The following is a 23,917-nucleotide window of genomic DNA, read 5'->3' as shown; positions in this document are numbered from 1 at the left end:
CGACAGGTGATATGCTGGAGTAGCCTTGGGGATTGTCTTCCCCAAGTTCTACCGCTATCTATCAACTGAGCTGATTGAAACCTGGCGACGCTACCAATTATCGGTCTCGACCGTGGTTTGTGGTGCCTTGACACAGGAGGCCGAAGTGAATTAGGACGTGGGCTGTATGAAACCCTTATGAACGAATTCATCATCATACAATAACACTGGTATGTACCACGAACAGCAATGCGCAATGCTAAGCAGTAGGGGTGGGGGGAATCTTGTGAAAGTCGATGATGCCGTATGTATGTCGGTGTTCCAACTATCCCCTACAAGAATAGCCATCTGCCTACACTATCCTATCTCTTCGCCCTCTTCTTGGCCGGACCTCCTTTCGCTGCGGTCCTCTTCTTCTTGGGCTTGGCATCTTCCTCGTCCTCCTCAGGCCCCTCAGTCTGATCCGCGAGCCGGCGGTTTGCCATGCGCTCCTTCTTCTCATCCGGAATGCCGTTCTCGAGGATCTGGAAGAACTCCTCCTCGCTGATGGTCTCGAGCTCCTTCTCATTGATCTCCTTGAGCTTGTTAGGACCGGCGCGTGTGCCAATAACAATGTAGTCCGTGTCCTCGAGCTTGGTGATGACTTCGGCGCCGTACTTGTACGCCGTCGCAATCGAGGTCTTGCGGTCCATGGTCTCGAAGGTGCCGGTGAAGAGAAGCTTCAGCCCTTCAAGACAGTTGGGGATACCCTCAGGGATAGTCTTGCGGTGCGTCTTTGTGTTGATGGCCGTCTTGGGGGGACCGGCAGCCTTCTTCTTTGGCGGGGGCTTGGGTGCCGCATTCTCCTCTTCCTCCTCATCTTCGTCCTCTTCATCTGTTGGCTCAGACTTGACGGCCGGCTCCGCCTTCAAAGCGGCCTTGCCAGCACCCCTTCCGCTGTCGTTTTTCAACGAGGTAGCGAATACACGAACCCTAGCAGCCACGTGCCCATGAGGGCCTCCTTCCATGTAGCCGTGATACATGCCGTTGTCGTCTTGTTCATGCTGGTAGTCATATTCGTCGACGTCGCCATAGGGGTTCAACTTTTGGGCGAAGCGGAACATCATCTCCTTCGCCGCGGCGTTGGCGGCCTTGAGGGTCGAGTAAGCCTCGACGGGCTGCAAGCCTTCGATTGTGTCGTCATCGTCCCAGATGAAGGATGAGATGACGTACAGTGTGTCCGAAGACACCTTCTTGGGAGGCATGATGCTTGATTCCAAAGCCTTTCCCAGCTTTCTGTTGTGAAACCTCGAGAGAGGGAATTCGGGAGACGCGATGAGACGCGCCGTTGTCAGTTAGTCCCGAGCCCACGGCTGCCTGCGCCGCTCATGGGGCCCCTGTGGATTGCCGTACGTCTTGGGGGCTTTTGTTCTGTTGTATTAAATCATAGCCTACTTCAAGCCACCTACTGGATTGAGCAATGGCAAGGAAACCTTTGTTGGTTGTCCATTCGGTACCAGGATCCCAGATGTTGCTGGCCAAAGCAAGCTGGGCGATGGTGCAACATGGAGTTGAGATGCTGGAATTCTGTTGCAATGTCTACTCTGTCTACTCAGTTTCCCTTCTCTAGTACCGTCTCTGTTTCCCGAGTCTCAATGGCGCATCTGGAAGACTCAGATAAGAACGGAGTCATCTCTATGAGTCTCCAGTAGTAGGCGTATACCAATTGGCACCTCTTGTTCTTGAGCTCCGACATCAATCCCGGTGGAGGAGAGCCTGGTTCAGAGTTCTGGGTTGTACGGCAGGCCGGTGGCTCCGTATCCCACTGGGCACCACGTTTAGCGGGTGGTCCAGGGACCAACTAGCGCCTCTAATGCGCAGCAGTTTTGGCTGGGTCCAGGCGGTCAAGGCCGCCAGCAGGGATGTGTGCACTTTGCAACGGCAGAATTTTTGAAGATCGGCCCCGCGGCCAGAAAATTTCCTGGTCGCATTGTCGAGGCTGGGCTCTGGCCTCTGGTACGGTACAAGCAGCAGAGCACCGAGCCGAGATCTGAGACGCTCAACTCTCAACTCGTGCGCAACTGTCCACGATGCCCACCAGAACCTCCGGCTCCCAGCCGAACGGCAAGAAGAGGAAGCACAACGCCGAGCCCAAGTCGCTGAAGCGCAAGCGTGTGCAAGATGACCTGCAAGAGCTGCTGAAGAAGGTCGACGACTTCGACCCCAAGACGGCCGAGATCACAAAGTTCACCGACCTGCCGCTGTCGACACCCACCGCCTCCGGCCTCGAGGCCTCGCACTTCCAGAACCTGACCGACATCCAGGCCAAGGCCGTGGGGCCTGCCCTCAAGAGTCGTGACATTCTGGGAGCAGCCAAGACCGGCTCCGGCAAGACCCTGGCCTTTCTCGTCCCGGTCCTGGAAGCCCTTTTCCGGGCGCAATGGACCGAACACGATGGCCTCGGCGCCCTCGTCATCTCGCCCACGCGAGAGCTGGCGGTGCAGACCTTTGAGGTGCTGCGGAAGATCGGGCGATACCACACCTTCTCGGCCGGTCTGATCATCGGAGGCAAGAGTTTGCGCGAGGAGGCCGAGCGCCTGGGGCGGATGAACATCCTTATATGTACGCCCGGAAGGATGCTGCAACATCTCGATCAGACTGCTGGCTTCAGCGTCGATTCACTACAGGTCCTAGTGCTGGACGAAGCCGATCGTATCATGGATATGGGTTTTCAGACTGCCGTCGATGCCCTTTTGGAGCATCTCCCCAAGTCGAGGCAGACATTGCTGTTCAGTGCCACGCAGAGTCGCAAGGTGTCGGATCTTGCTAGGCTGTCCCTGAAGGATCCCGAGTACATCGCCGTCCACGAAGCCGCCGCCTCTGCCACACCAACAACGCTCACCCAACACTACCTGGTTACGCCGTTACCCGAAAAGCTGGACACTCTGTATTCATTCATCAAATCAAATCTCAAGAGCAAGATCATCGTTTTCATGTCATCAGGAAAGCAAGTTCGGTTCGTCTACGAGAGTTTCAGGCATCTACAGCCTGGTATTCCATTGCTACATCTCCACGGACGTCAAAAACAAGTTGCGCGGATGGAGATAACCAGAAGATTCACGTCAGCACAGTTCTCCTGTCTCTTGGCAACGGATGTCGTTGCCCGAGGTGTTGACTTCCCGAGTGTCGACTGGGTGGTGCAGATGGACGCCCCAGAGGATGCCGATACCTACGTTCACAGAGTCGGTCGGACTGCTCGATATGAAAGAGACGGCAAGGCTGTACTGTTCCTTGACCCGAGCGAGGAGGAAGGCATGCTCAAGCGACTGGAGCTGAAGAAGGTGCCAATACAAAAGGTCAACGTGCGCGACAAGAAGAAGAAGCAGATCACCCAGCAGATTCAGGACATGTGTTTTCATAACCCTGATCTGAAGTACCTCGGCCAGAAGGCCTTTATCAGTTACACTCGCTCAGTTGGTCTGCAGAAGGACAAAGACGTCTTCGACATTCGGGCGTTGGATCTGGAGGGATACTCGGTAAGTCTGGGTCTGCCCGAGATGCCGCGCGTGAAGCATCAAAAGGCAGAGGATATCAAGAAGATCAAGAACAGATCACGTGCCGAGCTTTCTAGTGGTTCTGAGTACGATTCCGATGGAGAGAAGATTAAGAAACCCAAGAAGAAGGATGAGGTCCGCACAAAATACGACCGCATGTTTGAGCGCCAGAACCAAGACGTCTTGTCGACACATTACTCGAATCTCCGCCCAGAGGCCGAAGAGGACGATGACTTCTTCGGCGTTAAACGCGTTCTTGAGGGCGACGAGCTGGACAGGGAGGCCAACGGCGGCGCCGCGCCTGCTAGCAAGGTTGTGCCCGTCTACGGAGGCCAGGAGCTCATCATTGACTCGAAACGTCGGGAGAAGCTCATCAAGTCCAAGAAGCAGATGCTCAAGTACAAGGGCAAGGGCACCAAGCTCGTGTTCGACGACGACGGCGAGGCGCACCAGATCTACGAGCTCCAGGACGAGGATGACTTCCAGCAAGAGGGTTCGGCGGAGGCACTGCGACAGCGGTTCGTTGAGGAGGAGGCCGAGCGCGTCCGCGAGGCTGACGTTGACGACAAGCAGCTTGCTCGTGAGAAGAGGCAAGAGAAGAAAGCCAAGCGGAAGGAGAGGGAGCGCATGGAGGAGGCGGGCGAAACGGATGTCCCCGGACGCAATGCGCCGGCACTCGGCACCTCCGAGGATGCTGAGAACGCGCTGGACTTCCTACGGTCGCTGCCCGTTAGTGGTGGTGGTGATGGCGATAGCGATGGCGGCGAAGATGAGCCGCCCGCCAAGAAGGCCAAGAAGTGGTTCCAGGATGACTCGGACGACGAGGCGGAGAAGAAGAAGAAACAGAAGGGCAGGGGTAAGGTCATTGAGGTCACGGACGAGCCGAATAACTTGGAAGATCTCGAGGCCTTGGCCACGGGGCTGCTGGATGATTAGCAAGGTGCATATGATATACCCATTCGATAGAAGTTTGAATGCGATGAATGCAAAAAGGGAAGTGAAACTAATAGTCACATTGATCAGAATTGGGAATGAGCCCAGAACCTGTCTTGCGCTCCTAAGTCTCCACGTAACTGAGAACACATAACCTTTCTCTGCCGCTTTGACGATGCCCTCGCGGAAGTAGATTGTCTTATATATGTTGTCATGATTAGAATGACACGCGAGCACGCGTAGATGAAGAACCAACAGACATACCCTCCTCCCTCATGGCCCGGAGCGGTACACGCATGCGTGTTCATGTCCCACCTTGGGCTGCGATGTCCTACCGCTGTGAAGCAGCCGCAAGCATGAATGGGATGTCGCTCGTAAGTCGGGAGCGACTAAAACGAGCCGGGGATAGCCCTATAAGCAGCTTGCTAGTAAACCTGTGCTCCATTAACCCGGGATCAGCTCTACCAAGCATGATAGGCGTCGCAGGCGCTGGCTACGCGGGCCAGGCCACGGCATTCGGCAATCGCCGAGCTTTGCTCCGCTCCGCTTGCATTATCGCCGGGCACGGGCACGGAGCTCCATCCAAAGCCTCCGCAACATTATATCGTGGTATGTGGATCTGTTGACGTCCATAAGACGGCATAATTAAACAACCCAGCACGTGCAGCACATTGTCTCCAAGTCGGCAAAATGTCTCCGTGGCTCCGTCCTGACGTTTGTGGTTCTACGTCGATGTAGTGAGCTTAGACCTCCAACCTCGCGCCTAGTCGGACGCCGAAAAAAGCGAATAGCGGCAACGCCGTCCAACGTCGATCAGCGCTGGCGACTGCGGATGGAATAGCACTCTACAATACTATTGCTTATGATCCCTATTTGTATATATATGTATGTTCTAATGATGTTTTTATTTTGCGTGAGAATACTTCAGCCAGACGCCTAATGACCCCATACTTCCCCTCTTCTATAGAGTTACATCGAAAGTCCCAAACTTCACTCTAGCAAAAAGACGATAGCTCCTGCAGTACGGAGATGACCAAGTCAATCATGAGCCCTCATGTATTGATTGTTGGTGCCGGCCTGGGCGGGCTCACACTTGCACAATGCTTGCGAAAGCAAGGGGCATCCTTCGAGATTTTCGAGAGAGACATCGACGATCAATCACGCGCGCAAGGCTGGGCCATCGGCCTTCACTCGTAAGTGCGATGCAGTTTCATCATGCCACTCGATGCTGACACAAAACCAGCATGCTCGATGAGCTGCAATCTTCCATGCCTTCCGACCTGCCGGACCTGAGGGAGTCGGTGCATCACCTTTCGCCCCTGAAGCTGAACACGCAGCTGTGCATGTACATTCGCGGAGACCGCGTTGGTGTCCAAGACACGCCGGAGACACCCGTCCTTCGAGCAAACCGCGCACGACTTCGGGGGTGGCTTTCGACGAACCTGCCCATCCACTGGGGTAAGCAACTGCAGCATATCGAGGAGACGGGCGACGGCAAAATCTGTCTTCACTTTGCGGATGGCACAAATGCCTCCGGTGATGTGCTTGTTGGAGCGGATGGGGTGCACAGTGTTGGTGAGTTCAATTGTCTCTGATGAAACTGAGGGGTATATGACTGATGTACGACCTTAGTCCGCGAGCATGTCTTGCAACGGCCCAACGACGAAGTGCTCAACCTGATACCGACTTCCACTATCATTGGTGAGGTCCATCTATCAGGCGCCGCCTTCGAGCGACAGTTGAGTCTTGGCCACAGCTGCTACGTGGTTGCTGCCCCCAGTTCCTCTGCGAGACTGTTTGTGGGCTTGCAGCAGGCTAACGACGACGGCAACTCGGGGGAGTACTACTGGTTCTTCATGACGTATGACGAAGAAGCTTGCCGGCCAAACCACTGGCTGCGTACGGCCTCGCGGCAGGAGAAGCTAGACTACGCGAAAAAGACTGCAGCAGAGATGGACTCGAAGTTCACAGAAATCATGGAGTTAACGCCAGCCAGTGGCATCAAGGATACCTTTTTCACTCACAGAGATGCTGAGATACGAAGTCTGCCTACCGGGAGGGTAGCATTAGTCGGAGATGCTGCACATCCAATGACACCTTGTGAGTTTCTTATTCCCGGACCCGGGGTTGCTACGGGCTATGCATCTTCTAACAAGATACGACAGTCCGCGGCGAGGGAGGATGCCATGCGATCACGGATGCGTTGAACTTGTCGAAGGTTCTGGGTAAAATCGAGAAAGGCGAAAATGGAGATATAGCAGCGGCAATCGAGGGTTACCACGCGGAGGTGCTAGAGCGAGGATCGAATGCAGTCCTGAGTTCCAGAAATGCTCACAAAACGATGGGACAAAAGCCGCCTGTCGGCTGGGGCTACACGGTTGTGCCAATTCCGGAGGAAAGGATTGTTCTGAGCGCATTGAAGTGAGAGATACTCTAGCACCGATTGTTATCAGGTCCGACCGTAGTGTTGCGTTGCGACGCGACGCGACGCAAATCCGAGGCGGGTTTCTGGGGACCCAAAATTCTTCACTCAATGGTCATAGAATTATAACAGCAAAGATAAGAAACAATTCCCTGAGCTGAATCCTGATTGATCGTTGGCTTAGTGCCAAGTCGGAAACTAATACCCTCGCTGTTGGTGGGTTTTCCAGCCGTGAGCGCAGGACCATATAGTGAGAGTGGTATAGTCGTATTATCGAGGTACCTCAGCATAGGCAGAAAGGGTGGACAACACTTGGCGATGAGAATGCAGAGTTTCGAGGCCCGTCCCAGCCGACATCTCGCCGCCAAGAATGGCGTATGGTAGCCTAAACCAGTCGGTTATGTGACGATGCATTCGAGTACAGTCAATATATGTATGATAAACAAATCGACCCACCACAACAGGCAGAGCGCGATTTCTGGAGGATCGCCCCCGTGGGCAGCGGGCATATCGTCCACATATACTCCGCCTCCGTCTGAACGCCGCTTCGATAGAGGCTAAAGATCGGCAATAAGCTTTTTTCGCTTAGTTCCTGACCACGTTTTCTGGTAAAACGACGGTGCGTCGTTTATCTCCAGTGTTGCATTGAGATCGATTGAGACTTGGTTGATCGGCAGTGGCTGGCCAAATCGGTGGGTTGCCCCCGTTGAGATCTTCACTCCTCTAATATCGTTAATGCACCTCTTCCAAACGACGAGTTCCTTCTGGCGCGCAGCCGATCCACGAATAAGGTTGAATCAATCGAGTGCAGTCAGTCTTAGTGTGCTGGGTCCTACAGGACATATGGATCCTATGCCTACCCATAGTATAATTCGGGGCGCAATCGCTGGGGCTCAAAACCGGGTACGAACCGCTGGACCCCCCCCACTGGCGCGGCTTTTTCTAGGCCCGCACGCCGAGACGGCTGATATCTTGAGTGCATAAGCGCCCGTTACGCGTGGGCAACCAGCAAGCCGCAGGCCGCAAGCCGCAAGCCACCAAACCCGCGCTCCAAGCACATGCGAGTGGCAGGTTCTCGTTTTTCACTTTATCATGTGCGAACTGCGGAAAACATCCCGCGCGCCCGTTGCACCTCTGTTCGATCGTGACCTGCTGTTACTCGACTCGGCTACCTTTCTTAGCCACAGAATAACTCAGAGTCTGTCCGCTATCGCAACACTGAGTCCTATAACGACGTCACGTCACGGAGCAGAAACCTGCACCGTGGCGATACTAGCAAGTTGACTCGCCGCGAGTCAGGCTTAGCCTCCCGTGGGTCTTGAGCCTTCCACACAGAAATCCGTGATAGTCGAAACAGCGAATAAAGTGCCAAGCGCTGCGGCCAAGCCTCCATCATAGCTATGTCATGGCGTGGGAAAGCACTGATTTGCTGCGCAGACTCGCTTTGAGTTTTTCCACCGTGCTGGATGCAACCCGGCTCTGACCAGGTCCTGTCGCCTTGCATAGCCGAACCGTCTGAACCTTATTTACCCATCCTGAGTCGACAGCCCCAGGGACAACACATGGGGGACCTGTCGATCCACCCACTGTTTGGGCAGACAAGGCGAGACTTAATAGGCAGTCGAAAAACTAATTGACCGTGAACAGGGAAAGCCGAATTGACTCTGCACGACCCGGCCCCACCAGATGAGAGCATACTTTTGCTGCAGCGGGATTGGCGCCGACCGTTCGAGCCTGTCCGACTAATGCACCCCCTGCTTTTGACTCGGTCCGTTGCCGAATAAGGGAAATTTTGTTCAGAGATACAACCCCATTATCGCTGTTCAAGCCCATCATGACTTGGCCAAATATGGGGGAGGAAGATCTTTTCACGGTACCGGAAAACAAGGGTGGTGGTCGGCTTCTCCTAGATCGCTGCGGCGGAGTGCCGTATAAGTATTACACCCAGTCTGCCTTCCCAGATGTGCCCGCTGCTTGTGGACACGATAGCTATTCACTCATTTGTCGTTGACGACAATTCAAAACTCCTCTTGAAACGCCTGCTCTCTCCTTGCAGACCCCTTCCATTCGTCCCAACAGTCCTGCCGGCCATGGCTCGTCTCTTCGTCTTCCTCTTCGCCCTCTTCGCTATGGTGTTCGGCGCTCTGGCCCATCCGCACCGGCCTGTGCCTAGCGGAACGCCTCTGCCGCCCGTCAACGGCACCGGTCCGCCGTACCCTGGTACCAACGGAACCGCTGGTGCTATACACAATGGCACTTACGATAATGGTCCGCACAAGCCCATCCCAGTCCGACGCGGCCTGCGCAGCTATCCCGTCGCCCTCCCCCGCGTGCCAGGACGCGATTAAAGCGACCGGCCACAATACCCATGGCCAACACACCCCAAGCGACAACAGGCCTCGCTTATACATACATTATTCACATAGCCTCGTAGCGAGGCCATAGCGCCAGATCTCGTCATCGGCTCTAAGGAGCATAGCTGCGCAGGCTGCCGAGGCAATCAGCAACGGATATTGCAAGACATGTCCCTGGAATACACTGCCCCCTCTTATGACAATGAGCACCATGATTTCCTGCTAGGCATTTGAGACATCTCTCAATAGTACCAGGGCATGGTTGCCGATTTACCTTCTTGTATATACCTTTTATCCTTGCATATACCACCCGAGCCTCAAGATGATCATAGAACATCCAACTACAATTGACATATACTATTTCTGTTCCTTCATTGTATTCTAAATATCACATTTTGGAGTTGTTAATCGTGAGTCACGATGTGGGACTTGACAGATAGATGTTAGAGCGTGACTATGTATCTCTGTCCAGATCTTGCCTCTCAGCCCGAGTACTACAAACAGCCCGAAACAGGGAGTCGGTAGTGGTGATGATAATGTTGGAGCAGCCGCTTGCGGGGGTAGTTTATCGCGAGAAGAAAGCCAGGTATATCAACATTTACCTAAGTGGAGAATTTGCTGGCATCGTTGTGTTGTCGCGCGATACCGACCTGAGCTCGACACCTCACCGAAGATGTCGACACCATCTTCTCGATTCTATACTTTCACTTGTTGGAGGATATATGACGTTGGTGATCCACAAGAAACTCGTCCTCCGCCTCGGTATTTCTCCGGCCGAAGATGGCATTCGTAGTCGGGTATCTTCCAAAGCAGGTGATCTGATCAATATGCCCCTTGGCAGCTCCTATGCCCATATCAACCCAGCTGTGTTCCTGGCCGTTTGAAGCTCTTGGCTTTAAGTCCTCGAAGAGGCAGCCTGCTGCGATCAGCGAGATGAGGCTTATTGTTGCATGAGCGGCATATAGAACTCCGACGCCGGGATGACAGTAACCTGCTTGTCATAGTCTCCCGCGATGGCCTTTGTGGCAATACCCCATGCCCTTTCGTCGTCCGTGAGGGCATCTGACGAGCTGCGATGGATTTTTCTTGGGAGTTGGTCCAGCAGATCGTCCTGGGCGAGGCTGCCTTCTGGACTGGAGGACCAATCGTCGAGCTCGTTGTGGCGGGCTTTCTGCACGAGGTGGTTAAGCTCGGATTTGCACTGAGCATCAAAACCATCAGGAGCAACTATCCATTCCATTGGATTCCGGTTAAGCCAGAAAGTTATAACGCGGTGGATGTTATGGTCCATGACATATGAGCTTGAGTTTGTATAGTGGTGCTGATCAGCGGATAGAATTGGTTCCATTACTTATAATGGGCTATTGGACTGTCGTATAGGTATTGTACAAGTCCAAACCCCAGAGAAAGACAACAACTGAAATGAATAGTATGATACTAACCTCCACCTCTCCAACATGCAGCCTGAGTGGGATAGCTTGACTATGTGGGTAAGCGCTGTCAGAGACGGCGTTGAAAAGGCTTGGCAAAATCAGAATTCATGATGGTACTCACTACGGCTAGCTAACCTCAATTGATATCTCTTGCACTAGTGTTGTGTAATATCATAACTTGCGGTGCATTGGGCGGTCTCCGCTCACAGCATCGCTACAATTCAACAAGGTGGATCATGAACAGCTACGGAGAATTCAGATCATATTATGCGCTTATACCTATAGAGATACCCCTCTGACAAAATAAGAGCAGGATTCATCCCTTGCTTCGCCCCCTTTTTCCCTCCATCAGACTTAAATTCCGCTTCTGATTGAATTGGTATCATGTCGCACGCCGTGTAAGCGATTCATTCCCACAACACAAAAGACGATATGGATGTCAAAAGCAGCCTGCTCACATGGCACTCCGTTCTTTGAGCGGCTGCGGCCTATTTGACAAGTTTTCTGATTTACCGCTTGATCCTTCACCCTCTTGCGCATTTTCCAGGACCTAGATTAGCAGCAATCTTACGCTGGTATGAGGCTTATTACGACGTAATTCAAAGCAGTAAATATACCAGAAAGATCCAGGAGTTGCATGAATTTTATGGCAAGGTCTATCTCACGACCGAATCTCTCATCCTTAAAACTACTAGTATCTGAGTTTTGATCATGAATAGGCCCAGTTATCCGCATTAGCCCGCATGAACTGCATGTCAGCGATGCAGACTTTTTTCAAACTCTGTATCGAATGGATGGACGTTGGGACAGATACGCCTGGTCAATCGACGCATTCGGGGCCAAAACCTCTACACTTTTCAGTACTGGTATTAATGCCATCGCTTTTCAGCGGCTAGGCTTCAAACCTATTGAGGATGCATTACAGACCATTATGCCCACCAGGCGCGTCGCCGCGCAATAGCCCCCTTTTTCTCCAAGCCAAATGTTGTTGCTCGGCAAGAAATAATTTACCGCAACGTAGAAAAGCTAACTCAGCGTATCTCGAAGCTCGCGGGAACTAGCTTCAATCTTGGCGCAGCCACCAGTGCCTTTGTACAAGACACGGCGAATGAATTCATTGTTGACAAGGCATACAAAGAACTCGACTTGGAAGACTTCGGTATTGATTTTTCTAACGCGTCTCAAGGTAGTGAGTCATTCTGGAGGACAACGAAGCATCTACGATGGTTTGGTCCTGCGATGAGTGCAATCCCAGTCAAGTGGGCGATGAAGGCTGGAAATAAAGATACGAAAGTATTCCTTCACAGCCTCCAAGTAAGCGTTAACAACCTGACAAGCCGGCAGAACGGTCCGGCCCTTTGATTTGTTTTTGTCATCTTACTGACTGACCCAATCAGAAATACGAACAAGACACGCGCGATGCTTTGGCGGATGAAAAGTCGTCCTCGCGTGACGCTAAAGTGAAGAGCAATCTGATTTTTAAGATCAATGACTCTAATCTCCCCCCGTCTGAGAAAAGTTTCAATCGTGTTTTCTGATGAAGTCAATATCGTAATTGGGGCAGCAATTGAAACTACAGCCAGTGTCATGCGCTTGGCCTTCTTTCACGTTTTTACCATGATATCATTCGAAAACTTGGAGAAGAAATTATCGAAACTGCGAGTCGGACTATGGAACCGATGCAGCTGAGGACTCTCGAACAATTGCCTTATCTTACCTCTGTCTTGATGGAAGGCATGCGCTTAAGTCCTGCAGTCAGTTCCCGGTCGGCACGTATCACGGATAGGGAACTCTTTTACAACAATTGGCGCATTCCTGCAGGGACGCCGATCGGAATGACTACGCTATTGATCTACACTGACGGGAATTTATATCATGATCCCATGCGCTTCGATCCGGGCCGATGGATGGACCCTGCGGTCAGGGCTGCAGCCGAGAGACACTTGGCCCCCTTCTCAAGAGGAACGAGGAATTGCCTTGGCATGCAGTAAGTTATGTTTGACTTTGATCCGTTTTATTGCTTTGGGCACCACTTGCAAAGCTAACAAAAGATGCCACGAATCAGTCTAGCCTGGGCTGAGATGTACTTGCTTGTCGCTACCCTAGTCCAATGCTTCGATTTCACAATAGAGAACGCTACAGCTGAAGACTTCGAATTAGAAGAAGACAACTTTTTGATTGGTACCAAGGCTGGATATAACTGACTTGCCTGCGTGAATCCCGTCTAGGGCCTTAGCTAATTCACTGGTTAGGAGCTGGGCCCAAGACCTTTAGAGCCGCCCATGCGGAGCAAGATTAGACACGTACGTTTCTCAGAGAACCGCCAGCACGCGGAAAGCGATTTGACCGTTTTAATGTGTCAACGACTATCATGGCTATGACACCCTGCTAGATTACTATCAAAAGCTCTAGCCCGTCGCCTTTTGATTCTGCTACCAAAATGTTCTCATGCATCAGATTTCTTGGTAATATTACAGGAAGGTATTTTGGAGGTCAGTTCTTTCACTCCCCACTACCCGCCGACCATACCTTGTAGAAAACTCAGTGTCCCTTAACATCGCCAATATCAAGGGGTTCGAGATTTCTAACCAAGCCCATATCCGCTACATGATAGACGTCTGCGGTCTGCTGTGTGGTCATTGAGCGGCTGGGTGCTTGTTCTGTACTTGATGTTGGACAGGTCTATTCATGTCAGGGAATGAACGCCAGGTCTTCACAAGTGTTACCGTTTTCAGTAAATCACGTGATTGTTCGGAGCCGTTGCCGAGAGATGCGCTTGTGGTTACAGCCAGCTCGTTTGCCTGGCATGCTTGCAGGATCGACGATGTCGCAGCAAACCAATGCCCTCCAGTATTGCAGAACCAGAACCCTTGGCCACATTGACGCGAAAGGCATGGATTGATTCTATTTACGCCCGATCATGAGAACTAGCTACCTAGCCCTACTTCTCTGCAAATGGTATCCTTTGTGCTCGCTGAAGGCCCATGTGAGGGATTGGTCTCAGAGTGAAAGAGGTGAGAACTTCTATTAAGGATTACAATACAACTCAAGCCCTGTCGAGGGGCCTCTGCGAGCTCGCAGAGGCTCCTGGCTACTTAATAAGGCCCTTTTCTGCGGGGTAGTGGCGAACGTGTTGATACTTCGCCAGTTCTGAGCTTATTCCTATTATCACATGGCAGCCCATTGTTAGTATATCATACACGAGACCTGCATTAGCTGGTTGAGCGAATGCAGAAGGCCTCAAATAGAAAGTCTCACCAGTAAATTCCTGATTATCCATGATGGAGCTAGCTCCCTTCCCAAAATCAGAGCAAAAATGGAAGTGGAGTCCATATCTTATGAGGGAGCAAACGGTCTTGGCAAAGGAATTTTTTCACGGTAAGGACTTGCGCATCAACGGCAGCCAATAACTCAAGTCATGTTACGAACTAGATCCCGGGAAAATCCTGTTGCATGTCAGAAAACCTGTTTCACCATAAGCGCGGCGAATTTTGACCGGCCCATCAACTACATATGCATCCAAATCGGGGTATTAGTGGTATGGGCATTCTCGACGCGCCACAACCGTCACCGCGTAGGGCATTTATTGAGCAAAACATTGATCACTCAAGCCGACATGCCTCATGTCATGGTGAAGTTGTGGAACGCTCTACCAGTCGCGTGACTGTATCATGTCACTAAAACAGTAAAGATATATTTGAGGAGGTACTCCGTAAACATCGTGCTGATGAGACGTTTCGTCAATTGAATACCCTAACGTTCCACCAACAGCGCATCGGAGTACATTCACACCGAGTAGCTTGACAACGGCTGAGCTAATCTAGCCCTGTCCCCTGCCTCACTTCTAGTAGTAGTGTGAACCAGTTTGGGTGCTTTTGACACGGTTTGCTTGGCGGATGGGCTTACACGAAAGACGCAGTTCTAATTTAGAACCGCCACAAATTAAGGTTTGGTTCTAGCCAAGCTATACCTCCTTTGATAGGTATGTTACAGTGGCGGAGCAGTAGGAGGAGATTGAAGTTGTATACAACAACGTTTCTAAGTATATAAAGTAGAAAGCGTAGAAATTATAAATAATCAATGGGATTCCCCTTTTCCAAACGCACATTCGAACATCATCTCCATCAAGCACAGCATCATCATCAAGCACACCTTGGCAAACTCCACTTTTCTGTGATTCCCGTACAATCTTTAACGACTCAGAAAGGTTGAATATCTTTATCCAAACCCAGGAGCAACACGATGTCTCGGTCTTTCGTCACTGTTACTCTTGTCTCTCTCCTCGCTGGTGCTGGGTTGGCCGCACCGCACATCGAACTTAACACGAGAGACAAGTGGGTTCCCTGCCCGAGCAGGCAAGAGTACAAAGATGTTGTCGTCAGCGCACCCTATTATGGAGATTGGGTGCTTGCAAATGCCATCGAGTGCACTTCAGGCGATCAAAACAACTGCGAAATTGTCAATGGGTACAGTCACACGGTGACTGTAGAGAAGTCCGTCTCCGGCTCTTTCACCGGAGGGCTCGACCTTGGGAAGATCGCTTCCGCTGGCTTCGATGCTGGTTTCAGCTACGGGTGAGTAGATCATGCCAGGCAGCTCAAGGACACATTCCCTAATTTTGAACAACAGATGGAGCACCTCCGATGAAACAGCGATCGGCACCACGCAGATATGCCCCACTGGCGGCATTACATGCTCGTAAGTGCTGCCCCCACATTCTTCAGCACAAGGAGTGAAACCACTAACTGCCATACAGAGCCGCAGCCCACCCCAGACTCGTGAAGACCACAGGAAAGGTGCGAACCCAGCAATACGGCCGATCAGACTGTACCTTAGGGACCGATTGGTCCGACTTCACAGTAGTTGCGCCTTCTATGGTTAAAATTGACGACAAGACGTCCAAGCCCGAGGTCGGTTTCGACATCTGCATGAAGACATGCTATAACACCAGCGGAAACTTCCCCGACTCTTGCCCTGATGTTCAGTCTGGCAAAATTAAGATCGCATATTGCCCTAACTATCCCCCTGCTGGCCACTACCCCTGGGGCAACTTGTAACTTATCTCTGCACTGTTCATCGTCCATATAATTCTGTTTATACACGAATTCTCGGAGACGAAATGGTTCAAGGTACGGCCGGTGCTAAGTTGGGCATTGGGTCCTAGGTTTGAAGTTAGGTATAGAGAAGGGTAGAAATAGTAGAAATCAAGCGCAATATATACGTTTAGCCACTACGCACATCGGATCCTCGTTTGAAAATATCCACAGATCCCTTCAAGTTGTTTATCCTCGTACGTTGCGCTATAGCCATGAGAGGTAAGTGGGCGCGAGATTTGCTATAAACCCTTCCTATTCGCTTACTACACGCTTGGCAAGCCCACACCCAGTCTTGCAAAGGCCGCGACCGAGAGATTATCGTTCAAACACGTAGAATGTATAGCCTATTACTCCACTACCTAAACTCAGGATGAAACAAAACATAGCGGAGAACACCGAAGATACAAAATCGACAGGGCTTTTATTGGACGGAATCCACACGATCCATATCTAATTGGTCGGCTAGGTCTCTCATATCGCGGGACGACAAACCTCCCAGGCAGTCACTTACGAAGAAGTCCCATCCCGCAGCATCATCGACAGAGCCTTCATGCATAGCGGCATCGCTGTAATCGGGTGCGTCAACTCTCACATCAGCGTCGAGAGCACCCAGGGGTGGAGTATTTTGCACCGGCAAAGAAGACAGCGTTCGCTCCAGTTGTTCAAGCTCCTGTAACCGCATAGGGGCCACCACACTTCCTTTGGATACCATTTTCTCGAACGTATAACGAGCATCTGAGCGCCAGTAGTTATCGGACTCGGGAAGCAGTGATGGCATGATGAAGTGGATCAGATGGAGTATGAACGCTGACGAGAAGGCGTCTTCGATCTGGAACGGGAGAAACCCTTCTGGGAAAAGATCAGCTTTCCCGGATCATTCAGTGAGAGGAAGTACTCATAGACGTACCCAAAAGGTCTTCTTCGCCTAATATCCGTAATGTTCGCAGGATAACCTGGGCTGAATCGACACACGTTTGTATAAGTGAAGCTACTGGTGGCGACAATGAGATATCATGGCAATCCCGCCTTTGCCTTCGATCGAGCTGAATATTCAGGGCACACATGACTAGTGGGCGTGTTGAGAGTATGACACACTATAAAGAATTAGAACCTACTAGAAGCTGAAATGGTCTCTTTCTAGAGCAACTTACGTGGTGATGACCAAGAATGAGTCGAAGAGCCGCCCTTGAAGCCTTGTTCACCGAGGTTTGGGAATGGCCATCAAGCAGTCCGTTCATATCTTCCAGTATCTTTGCCAGACTGCGAAGTACCGACTGTGTATTAGTAATGAGTGAACCTTCACGCGATTGCCCAACACCATAGACAGCTGCATAATCAGGGTCAGTTGTCCGTTTGGCTCAGCCTGAAAGAAAACATTGAGGCACTCACTGTTCATGATTTCCGTCCTGAGTCTAGATAATCGTACGTGTAAAGCCATATTCAATGCCTCAACAGAGTTGTCCCATTGCTTGATAGGCTTAGCTGTTATGTCCTCGTCTCGGATTGAACTTGGTGCCCCGAGCAGGGCCGAAAATTCCCGATCCAGGATATAAACCACCCAGAAGATAGTATTGGAGCGTCGTGAGTGCTCACTGCCCACCTCGTCTTCTGGCATGTAACGGTGTACTCCTTCAATGATGCATATCCTGAGGGCTTGACCAATCTTATGGAAAATAATGCGGGTTAGTCTTTCTGTGCTGCCTGAAAGATGGCATCAAAAGACTTACAAGCTGGTACGCAGCGACTCTCATGTCAACCGATTGCAAGTAGACTGCTGCCAGGGCAAGTGCTGGGACCCCGAGCATTGCATCAGAGTTTGGGATAGACATGTTCGGAAGTAACCTCATGGCTCTCAATGCGTATTGATGACCGGCGGGGCCGTGTTGTGAGCTACTAGTGCTTGCGAACGCTTTACCAAATGCAAGAATTAATAAGTACTGGGCATACCAGTTTCGACAAGTGCTTGCTTTAGCGACTGGATTTTCGTATAACTCCCGGAGATTTTTCAAGTACCTCGCTTCATCGATAAGAAACATGAGATGGCCACCTAAGTAGAACTTTGCCATATTATAGAGGAATAGTGCGTAGTCGAGTGGTGGCAAGTTGGAAACGTCTGGGCACTCATCCTTTGGAAGTGGCACCCAATGCATAGCAAAGACAACACCATCGAAGTTCCAAGGGTCGGGAGGACTGTTTGCCTCGGGTATTCTCTGGCCTATGAAGGCAAATACTCGACGACAAAATGACCATGATGAAGAGGGTCCCATATACCCTTGTATCAAGCCATTAGCCACAAATATATACCAAACAGCCCGCGTGTCGACTCACAGAACTTTCCAGCAGCCTTAGCGAAAGTGAGATCGTAGTCTACCAAAGGGTTCTGTCGAAACCCTGATCCGGATGCTGATGGTGTCTGTCCACCGCCATATGGAGGCTCCTCATCGACACCTTCGTGCCCTGCACCAGGGCTTGTGAGCGGCGAAGTAGGAGCTAAAGGAGGGTTCGGACCTCGAGACAATGACGCGGCACCATCAACATCGCCATAGCTCCCAGATCCCACCTGAGGTTGCTCGGAATTGGGGGTCAAACCACTGTTGGCAAAGGTTTGACTTCTGCGCTCCAATTCTCGGAGGTAGCTGACACGCGTAAGTGATATGACTTGGTCAAACCTCTGTTCACGCGTTCCAATTTTACCTTTCCGAAACGGAAATACGTTTCTCTTCAATCGCAAAGATACAATGCTCGTTCCTCCGCGTGCATCTGACACAAGGTTGAGATCCAGAGCATCTCACCTTCATCAACCGGCATCGGTTGCAGCTACGGCCATGTTAGCCGTTGCTCATCACGGGGTTTCCCAACGAATGAAGGTATACTGACGCTTTTGTGCACTTCTTAGAGACGCCACCATATTCCTGCGTGCCCATTGGGGATAGCTAGTTCTGAACGTCATGGATTTACTGCCGGTGTAAGCAATCACCTAGTGTCTCGGAGTCGGGGCTGGCATCCGATATTTACAGCACGGCGAGTCATGCTATATAGTGGAGAATTTGCCGCAACTAGCCTATCTTCCGCGCAGCCCTTATCTTACTTCCGGGTTATGCATTGGACCCATTTTCCAGTGTCTATCAAGACAGCCCAACCACGAATGAGAAATGCAGAGCTCACTCGACTGCCAACTACTCACAGAAGTCAGACGCGGAGGCTCGCTGGCACCTAGAAGATGGTGACCTACAGGAACACCTACAGTCCTTGTGCAAACGCCTCCCAGTGTCAAATCCCAATATCTGAACACTCAAATCGTGCTCACTGTATGCATACATTCGTGGATTTTGAGCTGCCTTGCTCTCGCTTCGCACGATCTGCAGTCGCGCACGTATACTCGGATTCTAAACCGATTGACGGTATACACCGGAGGCCCTCTCCGACACTGACGCATTTGATCACTAGCGGCACCACCTGTCGGTCCCACATGCATACTGCCTCCCACCAATGGGCCCCATGTAGCTGTTGCGAAGTGGTCCTCGCCCCAGATTCCAACTACACATCTCTTATCTCCTGTATGACCCCGCCAATATGCTCATTGGCCACCGTATTCCAGACATTGGACAAACAGCCGCAGTCGGCCTTGGAGGAACCCCTCATGACCGCTGATAGGGACAGCTGACTTGCTCACAGTCGGTTGAATAAGCCGGCGACCCGTGGATAGCCACAGAGTACAGCTGTATCACGTTGCATCTTGGATTATGTCTCTGTTCTTCTCATAGCCTGCTGCACCTTGCGATATCAACCCCTTACCCAACAATCAAAATAGATTACGGTGATGACTCCTTCAATCATGGCGTGTTCCATATCACGGTATACGAAAGGCCGCTCTGTCTTCGTCCAACAAATGCGATGCGCCAGTTCGCAGGCTTCTGCAACTTCAGTGTCACCGAATGGATTCCCTGAGGTGAAACATCCCATGGCAAGGATGTCATTTCCCAGCTTATTGCGGTCGTACATTTTGACATCAGTTATGTCTACCCCCATTTTGTTACGTCCGTCATTGTCTTTGTTGAAGTTGATCACGACTTCAAAATCCCCTTTTCTGAGTCCGGATCGAAATCCGATATTGAGTTGGTTGTTGAGGTACACTATTTATGAGCATTTTTGCTCCGGTGAAACGAGAGCAGAGGTTTCGCGGTCAGCCAGTAAGCTGAAGAACGTCGGATTCCATGGTGTCATCATCGGCCATGCGAAAGAGATCGTACTTAAAGACCCTTCGGGAGAGGAAATGCTGTCCAGCAACACGAAGTATGGCGCCAATTGCTATCAAATGATCGAAGAATGGAAAACATCAAATCTTGAAAGTTTAAAGATGATTGGACCGAGCGACTTCCTCGCTATAAAGTAGGTCAACCGGCTATCACTCAGGGGAGAAACGAGCAGGCATATTAATCAGTATCGCATTAGACTCACTGGGGCCGGCCCCATTGCTGTCGATGCAATCGCGGAACGCCGGGATATCCCTCCTGCGGTAGGCCAAGCGCTCGATGAAATATGTGAAGCCGTTGAAGCGCAAGGATCGCGACTATGGATGGATGCCGAGCAACAAGTTCTCCAGCCGGGGATTGACAGGTGGACTACCCAGCTGATGCGGAAATACAACCGTAACGGAAAGATTTTCATATATAACACCATACAAGCATACTTGAAAGGGGCGAAGACCAACCTAGATGAGCACATTGCCTTGGCTGGGAATGAGGGATGGGGCCTAGGAATCAAACTGGTGCGAGGCGCTTATATCGAACACGAGATACGATCGCTCATCCACGATAAAAAGGAACAGACGGACACATCCTACGATTTATGCGTGGACACAATTCTATCGCGTAAAGTACCGGAAGGTTCGGATCTTGAGCGGTTTCCAGATGCTGCCTTGTTCCTCGCCACGCACAACGCTCCCAGTGCCAACAAAGCACTTTCAATCCAGCGAGAAAGAGTGATGGCTGGGCTGCCAACAGTGGCACTTGATTGCGGCCAGCTTGTCGGAATGGCCGATGAGCTGAGTTTTGAGCTCATACAGGCACATGAAGATAGTGCGAGCAACTCACCCTCCGCGAAAGCAGCAGCACCGAGGGTGTATAAGTGTATGGCATGGGGTACGGTAGGCGAATGCATGGGGTTTCTGTACCGCCGTGCCATAGAAAATCGAGGGGCCGTATTGCGTACTAAGCACATGGCTCAGGCATTACGCCACGAGTTGCGCCGGCGGCTGTCACTGTGAAGTCCTAGAGCTTGGAATCTATCTTCGAGTCCGCATGGTATCGCGATAGGCTTCAAGACTGGCACCTGATAGGGCGTTAACACCTCACCCACTTTCACTCAGCCTCCGTACTTGACTTAAATTGAACTAGTAGAGCCCGGTTACGTTAGAAAGGCGTAGGGGCAACCGAGGTCTAAATTTTGGGTGACTTCCGGGCGAATCTGCCTAGCATTAAGTAAATCACGCTCATCTTACTGCTAAAGTTCCTTCTTGCGATGGTTTGTCGTTGTATGGGGAGTATTAACGTTGATCAACATTTGCTTATATTTGCGGTGAGAATGGAGTACCTGCAATGCATCAGCAGTAAGAGAAACAAGCAATGTAGGTCCTACAAGAGCACGAGCTGGTTGCTACTGAAAGGGTAGCTGTGCAGAACTTTCTCGGGCCAACTAATCCAACGAAAACCGGATTTATGACCCTTGCGCGGTGTGGAGAATGTTGTCAGGCCATCAACATGACATAAGGCAGAATAAAATGTTTACTTTAGGCAACATGGGGCCTGGTGCGGCGCGCCCAATGAATCAAAGAGAGAAAATAGTACGAACAATATTATCTTCTTGTTGACAACTCCATCCTTCGCTTTAAGAATGTAATCCTGGCAACGTGGCACCCACGGAGATATGGGGAAGTTCCGTGTTACTGAGGTAGCCAGTCTCCTAGTTGACAAAATAACAGCCGCCCAGCAGGACTCTTGGGTGTTGGCAGCGAAGCTCGGCAGCCATGACAACCCATTTTGGGCATCATTTATATAGACGATTCCTCAACTCGGTTTCAGTCAGCTGTTGGCTGCCGGGCTTCCTATGGGAGCACATGGCATGCACCAAGAGCAATTAGACCTGGGCCGAAAGCCAGCGGTTGTCTGCACCGCTTGGATGACATGTGAATAGACCTCCCTCCTTACTTCAGACATCAAACATTCCTTTCAAGTTCTCAGATAAATAGCTCGAGTTCCTTAATCCAATAGCAATGTAATTCGCTCTATTTCAAGTCATATATAGGCAGTTTTTACATCTCCTAGTCTTCAAGATCTGAGTATGCCTTGGCTCCGGCGCCATAGATTAATCATCAACGTCGTCCTCGTCAAGATCCAGCACGTCAAGGATGACTTTGAAAACATCGTCCTTGTCTTTGAAATCTTCAGCAAACTTGACTCTATCGTCTTTCTTGACCTTGTCGGCAATTTTCTTGATGTCGTCTTTCTTATTCTGGATGAGCCATAAGATATCATCGGAATCCTTGTCTTCAAGTCTCTTGAACTTGGATTTTGCGATTTCACCAGGCTTGATGACCTTGTAATTCTTGATAGTTTGAGTGTCCAAGCTCGGGGTTTGGTCGGCCCCTGAGAAAGAAAGAAAAGAAGAGAGAGTTAGAATAGCGCTTTAAGGGAGTAATATGGTTCGCTTCAACAGCTTACCTTTCACGAAAACGTCCATGGCAACTTGCTGATTGCCAATCTTAACAAAAATACGAGCAGTGCCAGAAGCAGCCATCAATCTGCCGGGACGTTGAATACTGAACAAGAATTAGCACGACGCCATAACTACCGATTATGAACAGTATTGCAACTTACTTCGGATCATCCTGGATGGCTTTGAGCAGGTCTCCGGAATTGACGCTCACTGCTAGGTCAGCGTCGTGGGTATCACGAGATTCAAGTCCAAATAATTGCATTGCAACACCTCCCATAAGGCCATAGTCAATGCTTTTGTCCTTGAACAGCTTGGTGAGGTGGTCGATAGCCTTGTAAATACTGTCTTTATTGGCACTCTCTGCTTCCTCTTCCAAGTCATCCAACTCAGTAATGCTGTATTCCTTTCCCCTGCGGCTGAGGGTATCCCTTGTCTTAAGGGCACGGAGATGAGTACCCAGTCAATAAAACGCAATGCGGGCTAAAACTTACGAGCTTCAAAGGTTCGTGATGGTTACCGAATGTGACTGCTCGCCTTTCGTCTGTAGAAGGTGCTACAGCACAAAAGACGGCCTGCACAAGGCTGGCGAGGACAACAATGGGCACCAATCTCATATTGGAGATGGGCAACGGGGAATTCTGGTTTCTTGTGATGTATAATTCTATATGGAATGTTTTGATTCTGATAGTGTTTGATTTAACGCCAAAGACGGGGAATATCCATTCATTTATATCCCAAGACGCTATACCAAAATTGACGCTGTCGATTTGTTCACCAAGACAGTTGTGTCTAATACGAATGTGCTATATCTTCTCTACTAAGCCACACATGTGAGGTCATGTTGGCATCCCTCCGGCGCTATAAATAACGAGTCGGGAGGGATATTTGCCTTGGCTACCGACAGGTGGTGACTGGATCTGCTTAAGGCCTCGATAGCAACTCTCAGTCATCCTATAAATTGAAGTGGCAATCAAATCACCTGGAGGAATTGATGGGCGTTGGAGTATGCTTGATGCAACTGTTAGTGGTCAAATCTGTCCCACAATAAGTCTTGGCTTGCGTAGAATCAGTGCTTAACCAGTAGGATTCCCTGCATAGAGCGGCGCAGGGCCTATTCCTTCCGCTATTCATCCATGCGAAGGGCATCCTATCAGCTTGGCAGCTCCTGTGCATCAGAACATGCTTTTTGGACTTCAAACGAACACCAATCTAGAAAAAGGGTGAAGTTTACTGTACACACATTCCGTCCATTATGATCCTAACGCAAGCTGTCGCGTCAGTCACGTAGGAGGCAAGGCTGTTTATCGTTTAGCGCGATTGTAGCTAGCATGTTGCATTATTGAGCATTTTCGTCTTGATTGAACAGGCTATATAGATGTGAAAATAAGAGTCTGGTTTTTCTTAATTATAATGCCCGGAAAATCATTGCCCTGTGTATAACTACTTGCCAATC

General features: G+C 50.7%; 9 protein-coding genes across 9 annotated transcripts; 5 read left to right on the top strand and 4 right to left on the bottom strand.

Moving 5' to 3' along the window:
• Positions 1–341: 341 nt before the first annotated feature.
• Positions 342–1,223, bottom strand: JN550_002490 (uncharacterized protein; the record flags this gene model as incomplete). The annotated part of the gene is made up of 1 exon (XM_049313792.1): positions 342–1,223. One exon carries the CDS (start codon positions 1,221–1,223, stop codon positions 342–344), a length of 882 nt encoding a protein of 293 aa, XP_049175781.1.
• An 825-nt stretch (positions 1,224–2,048) lies between these two features.
• On the top strand, positions 2,049–4,448 carry JN550_002489 (uncharacterized protein; the record flags this gene model as incomplete). Its single annotated transcript, XM_049313791.1, has 1 exon — positions 2,049–4,448. The coding sequence occupies one exon, from the start codon at positions 2,049–2,051 to the stop codon at positions 4,446–4,448; it is 2,400 nt and encodes a 799-aa protein (XP_049175780.1).
• Positions 4,449–5,489: 1,041 nt separating this feature from the next.
• JN550_002488 (uncharacterized protein) lies at positions 5,490–6,870 on the top strand (the record flags this gene model as incomplete). The annotated part of the gene is made up of 4 exons (XM_049313788.1): positions 5,490–5,638; positions 5,689–6,020; positions 6,078–6,545; positions 6,611–6,870. The coding sequence occupies 4 exons, from the start codon at positions 5,490–5,492 to the stop codon at positions 6,868–6,870; spliced, it is 1,209 nt and encodes a 402-aa protein (XP_049175779.1).
• Positions 6,871–8,828: 1,958 nt separating this feature from the next.
• Positions 8,829–9,215, top strand: JN550_002487 (uncharacterized protein; the record flags this gene model as incomplete). Its single annotated transcript, XM_049313787.1, has 1 exon — positions 8,829–9,215. The coding sequence occupies one exon, from the start codon at positions 8,829–8,831 to the stop codon at positions 9,213–9,215; it is 387 nt and encodes a 128-aa protein (XP_049175778.1).
• A 946-nt stretch (positions 9,216–10,161) lies between these two features.
• On the bottom strand, positions 10,162–10,461 carry JN550_002486 (uncharacterized protein; the record flags this gene model as incomplete). The annotated part of the gene is made up of 1 exon (XM_049313786.1): positions 10,162–10,461. One exon carries the CDS (start codon positions 10,459–10,461, stop codon positions 10,162–10,164), a length of 300 nt encoding a protein of 99 aa, XP_049175777.1.
• Positions 10,462–14,896: 4,435 nt separating this feature from the next.
• JN550_002485 (uncharacterized protein) lies at positions 14,897–15,711 on the top strand (the record flags this gene model as incomplete). The annotated part of the gene is made up of 3 exons (XM_049313785.1): positions 14,897–15,228; positions 15,284–15,352; positions 15,411–15,711. 3 exons carry the CDS (start codon positions 14,897–14,899, stop codon positions 15,709–15,711), a joined length of 702 nt encoding a protein of 233 aa, XP_049175776.1.
• Positions 15,712–16,171: 460 nt separating this feature from the next.
• On the bottom strand, positions 16,172–18,674 carry JN550_002484 (uncharacterized protein; the record flags this gene model as incomplete). The annotated part of the gene is made up of 8 exons (XM_049313784.1): positions 16,172–16,599; positions 16,658–16,844; positions 16,902–17,077; positions 17,140–17,413; positions 17,478–18,022; positions 18,079–18,421; positions 18,543–18,567; positions 18,628–18,674. 8 exons carry the CDS (start codon positions 18,672–18,674, stop codon positions 16,172–16,174), a joined length of 2,025 nt encoding a protein of 674 aa, XP_049175775.1.
• Positions 18,675–20,107: 1,433 nt separating this feature from the next.
• On the top strand, positions 20,108–21,016 carry JN550_002483 (uncharacterized protein; the record flags this gene model as incomplete). The annotated part of the gene is made up of 2 exons (XM_049313783.1): positions 20,108–20,139; positions 20,203–21,016. The coding sequence occupies 2 exons, from the start codon at positions 20,108–20,110 to the stop codon at positions 21,014–21,016; spliced, it is 846 nt and encodes a 281-aa protein (XP_049175774.1).
• A 1,097-nt stretch (positions 21,017–22,113) lies between these two features.
• JN550_002482 (uncharacterized protein) lies at positions 22,114–23,078 on the bottom strand (the record flags this gene model as incomplete). The annotated part of the gene is made up of 4 exons (XM_049313782.1): positions 22,114–22,394; positions 22,470–22,567; positions 22,626–22,897; positions 22,956–23,078. 4 exons carry the CDS (start codon positions 23,076–23,078, stop codon positions 22,114–22,116), a joined length of 774 nt encoding a protein of 257 aa, XP_049175773.1.
• Positions 23,079–23,917: the final 839 nt, after the last annotated feature.

The sequence above is a fragment of the Neoarthrinium moseri genome (assembly GCF_022829205.1).
Source record: "Neoarthrinium moseri strain CBS 164.80 chromosome Unknown scaffold5_Wmoseri_CBS_16480, whole genome shotgun sequence".
Taxonomy (NCBI): domain Eukaryota; kingdom Fungi; phylum Ascomycota; class Sordariomycetes; order Amphisphaeriales; family Apiosporaceae; genus Neoarthrinium; species Neoarthrinium moseri.
The sequence above is the reverse complement of the archived record's forward strand: the minus strand, read 5'-3'. Positions and strand labels throughout refer to the sequence as shown.